Source organism: Temnothorax curvispinosus, unplaced genomic scaffold, assembly GCF_003070985.1.
Source record: "Temnothorax curvispinosus isolate PA1 unplaced genomic scaffold, ASM307098v1 QBEX01012185.1, whole genome shotgun sequence".
In the NCBI taxonomy this organism is placed as follows: domain Eukaryota; kingdom Metazoa; phylum Arthropoda; class Insecta; order Hymenoptera; family Formicidae; genus Temnothorax; species Temnothorax curvispinosus.
The window spans coordinates 1-5,070 of NW_020221965.1; the positions used below are offsets into that span (position 1 = coordinate 1).

Genomic DNA, 5,070 nt, shown 5'->3' on the forward strand with positions numbered 1-5,070 from the left:
TTTTTTTTTTGCAGGAAAATTCTTCCACTGAGTACTGATGGCTGTCAAGGGACTAGTCTCGTCGATCGTCAAGTTTCTGACAGACCAATTGCAAGATGGTGACATAACTGCTGACTCGCGAGAGAGCTTAGAGGTGGCAATTCAGTGTCTGGAGAGTGCTTACAATGTGCAAGCCTCCGACGCTCCGGCAAACGTAAATCTGTATCAAATTTACAAGAATGTAGTGGAGAACGCCGCGCCAGTTCTAGGTCCAGACGCCACGCCGGAGGCAAAGGCTGAAGCGGAAAGATTGAAAAATGAAGGCAACGCACTCATGAAACAAGAGAAGCATCACGAAGCCCTTGCCAATTATACAAAGTACTTGCATAGTCTCACTTTATTAATTTTTCCACAAATATTGTTCTTCTTTTAACTTGAGCTTATTTGTTCGTTCGCAGGGCAATAACATTAGATTCTCGCAATGCAGTGTATTATTGTAATAGAGCCGCCGTTCACAGCAAACTTGGCAACCACACCTTAGCCATCAAAGACTGTAACACGGCGCTCTCTATCGATCCCTCGTACAGCAAGGCGTACGGTCGACTAGGTTTAGCGTATTCTAGTTTGGAGAGGCATAAAGAAGCCAAGGAGAGTTATGAGAAGGCCTTAGCGATGGAGCCGGATAACGAAAGTTATCGAAACAATTTACAATTAGCAGAGGAGAAATTGGGCCAGTTAGGTGTCAATCAATCCCTGCCTAACTTGCCCGGCATGGACTTGAGCACCCTTCTAAGCAATCCCTCTCTAATGAATATGGCGCGTCAAATGTTATCCGACCCGGCTATGCAGAACATGATGTGTAATCTCATGTCCGGCAACGTGGAAGAAAGTGGTCGCATGGATTTACTGATTGAAGCGTAAGTTTGGCAGAACAGAATCGTCAATTTCACCGTTAAGTTTGATAGATCGTGTCACGTCATCATCCATGACGCGTGATCCGTGTGGAACAGTTTATACAGTTGTGCGTAAATGTTTCAGGGGCCAACAGTTGGCGCAGCAAATGCAGAACACAAACCCCGAATTGATCGAATCGCTGAGACGGCAAATGGGCGGCAATCCAAACGATCCACCGGAACCACCGCAACAAAATTAAAAACATGGCTGGTTGTGTGACAGATGGACATGAACTTTGTGGACATCATAGCTGACTTTCTTTCTTACTCGTAGTTACACAGACCAGTTGTATCATTTTCTAAAACGCTACAAGGCGAGAAACTTACAGGCTTCAATGATAATTCTATCGTCATATCTAAAGCGACAATGCGCGTACCATAGAATTCATTTCATAGATTAGGACACTACGGACGTAATATCGGGCCTCTATTCTCCACCCCCATCTTCTCTTTGGCCATTGTACAATTTTTGATAGCATACGTGCAAAGATTGATACAACAAAATGCCGCGATGATTTGAGTGACTAACAATTGAGCGATACCTAATTCACCCCGGCATCTCATCCAGGGCATTATTTCTATCGTGCGCTTATTACAAATGACAAATGCGGATTTGTATAACGCAATTGTTTATTATGTCTCGGATGAACAACTTGATTATTCTATTGACGCAAAATATACAGGGATATACCGAACGAGTCGCAAACCGTTTGATATTTTATTCATGTGTTCCACGCATATTGTACGAAATAGAACATTTTTGTCAACGTTTTATAAACGTGTGATCATTATATGATCATTTAAAAACCTTTGACTAATCATAGACGGGAACTTTAGCACCATCAAGTTTACAGTCTCGCGTTTCTCGAACATGCGGGTACCTTAGCACATTGCATGTTTAAAACAAAAGCAACGTGCTAATATTAATAAACTGTAATAAAAATCGCATGATTTCATGAAGAGAGATTCGGATTTCTATTTCATTATTTCGCCGTATTTTTTCCATCATGATTGGAAAATTCTTCCAATCGCGCTCTGAAATAATAGATAATTAAAAGAAAACCAAAGAAGTACAAAAATCGAGGCAGCAAATAAAAAGCTTCCGACAAACACACTCGTCTTTGACTTGTAAGTTATCAAATTCGCGAATTGTCGAAGAATCCCCGATCGAAGTTACACATATCTGCTGGTTTCCTCTTTCTTTCTTTCTTTTTTTTTTCCAGGAGAACGATCTCGATGTAAACTGAACTAGATAAGCGAGAACGCACGCACGTGAACTCGCGCGGCGCGCTTTCTATACCCGCAAGAAGAAAGGTATAGCTGCTCGCGAGCCGGAGAGCGCGGCTCTTATCGGCCGTATCTCGTAAGACGAGAGGACGAGAGCGTTCGCCGCGCGTTGATAATCAATCGGATACGATTTCTCCGCCGCGCGGGCGAGACGCGCGCGCATATACGTAAAATTCCATTGACGGCCGTCTTCCCCGCGTGTCCCACGGGACCGCGGCCGGGCGTGACGAGCGCCAGCCAATATTCCACGTGCGTCACGCGATGACATCATTCTTATTTGGCTACGACGCGCACGCATAGTACACACGCGCGCGCGCTCGTATACTTATTATTTTTTCTTTCTACGAATACGCACGCGCGGACGGCGTGTATGTACGTACGCCGGTTATATCGGTTGATTAGTAACACCTCGATTATTATCCGCGATTAGAAGTGATTAGAAGCGGATCGTTCGTGGGTGTCTCTTTCGGATCAGCTGACTGTCAAAGTCCATTCACGAATAGAATATATGCGAGTTGTAGGTTGTAGGAAAAAGAATCGGCGAAGAGGCTCGGTTATATTGAAGAATTCCCCGAGAGTGAAATTCGAGTTGCTCGTAAAATTCGCTTGTCAATTCGGATCCCCGCGCCTGCGAACGTCACCGGGAAATCCCGTCCCCGCGTCCTTGAACTCCTCCTGAAAAAGAGAGGAGAGGGACAAAGAAGTAATAAACGCTCCATTTCAGAGAGACCATTTCATTTCGCGGGCAATTGGGAGAGGGGGGAATTCTTGACGCCGGCATTTATTTTATCCGGCCGATAAGCCGGTTAATGACACGCTACGTGCACGCACGCACCGGCGTGAAATTAGTTCATCGCGAAAGTGTAGACATGTGAATTTCCTACATATACATACATTATATGCAACGTAAGGCCTGTTAGTTTTTAGCTGAACTTCTTGCACAGCTTATATTTTCTCTTTCTCTCCACACCGTGAAAAGAAAAAGAGGAGAGATGAACTGCGCAAGAAGTTCAGCTAAAACGAACAGGTCTATATTATAATTCCGATTGCCATGTAATTATTAGATCGAATTTCTAATCTTTTTCCGTCTCGCAATAAACAATTTTAAACGCTTACTTTTTACAATAAAATCGCACCAGCGAAACTGTATCTTCTGTTGTACAAAACGTAGTATAAGCAACTCTCATTTTTTTATTCTTTATCCCAAAAATCCGCGCGACTGTACATTCTTTCGATTTTCCGTTGACTTCGCAATACCCTGAAATCAAACGAACGATCTTATAGAACACAAGGAGAAATGCAGATATAAAAAATATCGCGCCTCGAGCATGTTTTTGTTTTCCTCTGAGAAACTCGGCGAACTTCGCGCTGCGCGCGCGTACTTGTCGCAAAACGCAACGGCGAACGGCGGTAGAGAGACGGCCGCGTTATTTACATATTTTCCAACCCTTTCCTACATCCACCTACGAGCGTCGGGTGGCGGTGGCACGAATCGGAGAAGCGTGAAGTCAGCGAAGCGAAGTGTGCGCGCAAAAGTTCCTTCCACAGGTCCGTGACGTGCGGTGCGCCGGCGGTGTGCGGTGGCGCGCGATTCGCCGGTTTCGGTTAGCAGGGCTGGGGCGAGGCGCGGCGGGCGCGGGCGCCGCGCGGCCCCGGGAACGGCGGACGAATTTCCGAATCGATCCCGTTAAAAGCCGTTTGGCGTCTCGCCGCGCTTTTTTACGATCGATGTGACTTGACTCTCGCGAGGAAAGACCGCGTGAACGAGATATACGCGTCGTTAAAAGCCACGCTCTTCTCGCACGCACCTTCCACACCTTTTAGATCTTTTTTATTTTTTTTCTATCTCTATTTTCTGATCGATCGATTAATCGTTATTCCAGTCACGTCGGAATCACGTTGATAATAACGTATCGCGAAGTCGATGCCCGTACGGCCTGACAAATTTATGGACGTCGACCCGGTTTCGCGAAGCCGGCGGCGCGCGACACGTTCGCGCCGACGCGACGCCGGCGCTCGACACGCCCCTGAAAACAACGAGCCGAAGTTGCCCGTTGCCGCCGCCGCCGCTGCCGCCGCCGCTCGTCCCCACCACCGCGGCCATTCGCCGCACGCTCAACAGATCGAGGTGTGGCCATCGAGGGCAGCCATTTTCTTGACTTTCTGTCGCTTAAGATTTCAGGTAAATACGCAAATATCTCTTAAGTTAACTCCGGCCGGAGTGGTGCGAGGGTGCGTGGTGCGCCGTGCGTGCGGGCTTCGCGAGGGTGTCCGGGCGTCACGTTGGAGATCCCGCCGGGACGTCGGCCCGGGTACGGTGCTAAAAGAGGGAAAAAAAAGAGGAGCCTCCTCCTCCGTGAATCGAGAGTGAGGAAGAGAGAGAGAGGGAAAGAGCGAGACGGGGGACAAGTAGACGGAGAAAGAGAGAGAGAACGGGTTGCGCGAGGAGACCTCGAGGGAGTGCCATGCGTCGCGATTCTCGTCCGTTCGGTATCACCGCGCGGCGAGACGCGCTCTGAACACAGCGGCACAACTCAGCTCGACTCGGCGTTCACGTCGTGCCGTACTCGCGTCGTTGTTCGTGCGCGCGATTCGTGCTTAGTCTACGTCCACGTCGTCATCGTTATCTTCGTCGCCGCCGTCACCGCCGCCGCCACCACCGTTGCCGCTGGCCGCTGCTGTCGCGGAACCGAGCGTCAATCCGTGCGACGGATCTCTTGGAATGCTCTCGGGCTCTACCTGACACTACGTGGCCGTTTAGTCCAGTAAGTAAACGCCTATTTCGCTCTCTCTCTTTCTCTCTTTCTCTTTCTCTCTCTCCCTCTTCCTCTTTCTACTGTCGCGACGACTG

At 48.2% G+C, this 5,070-nt stretch overlaps 2 protein-coding genes across 10 annotated transcripts in view; both read left to right on the top strand.

The window, feature by feature from the left end:
- The first annotated feature begins 6 nt into the window (after positions 1 to 6).
- On the top strand, positions 7 to 2,044 carry LOC112462292 (small glutamine-rich tetratricopeptide repeat-containing protein alpha-like). The gene is made up of 3 exons (XM_025027992.1): positions 7 to 357; positions 438 to 896; positions 1,018 to 2,044. The coding sequence occupies exons 1-3, from the start codon at positions 38 to 40 to the stop codon at positions 1,130 to 1,132; spliced, it is 894 nt and encodes a 297-aa protein (XP_024883760.1). The 5' UTR covers positions 7 to 37; the 3' UTR covers positions 1,133 to 2,044.
- Positions 2,045 to 4,299: 2,255 nt separating this feature from the next.
- LOC112462290 (ras-like GTP-binding protein Rho1) overlaps positions 4,300 to 5,070 on the top strand; it is a 6,906-nt gene continuing 6,135 nt past the window's right edge. For 4 of the 9 annotated variants that reach the window (XM_025027981.1, XM_025027988.1, XM_025027982.1 and 1 more), the window contains exon 1: positions 4,417 to 4,984. The gene's annotated coding sequence lies outside the window, so the exon portion shown is untranslated. The other 5 variants (XM_025027983.1, XM_025027986.1, XM_025027991.1 and 2 more) reach the window with 4 other exon arrangements.

Bases quoted from the DNA above. Each gene is read 5' to 3' on its own strand.
- LOC112462292 (XM_025027992.1), top strand. From the start codon at position 38: ATGGCTGTCAAGGGACTAGTCTCGTCGATCGTCAAGTTTCTGACAGAC. The intron at 358-437 runs GTACTTGCATAG...GTTCGTTCGCAG, and splicing joins GCCCTTGCCAATTATACAAA to GGCAATAACATTAGATTCTC. The intron at 897-1,017 runs GTAAGTTTGGCA...TAAATGTTTCAG, and splicing joins ATGGATTTACTGATTGAAGC to GGGCCAACAGTTGGCGCAGC.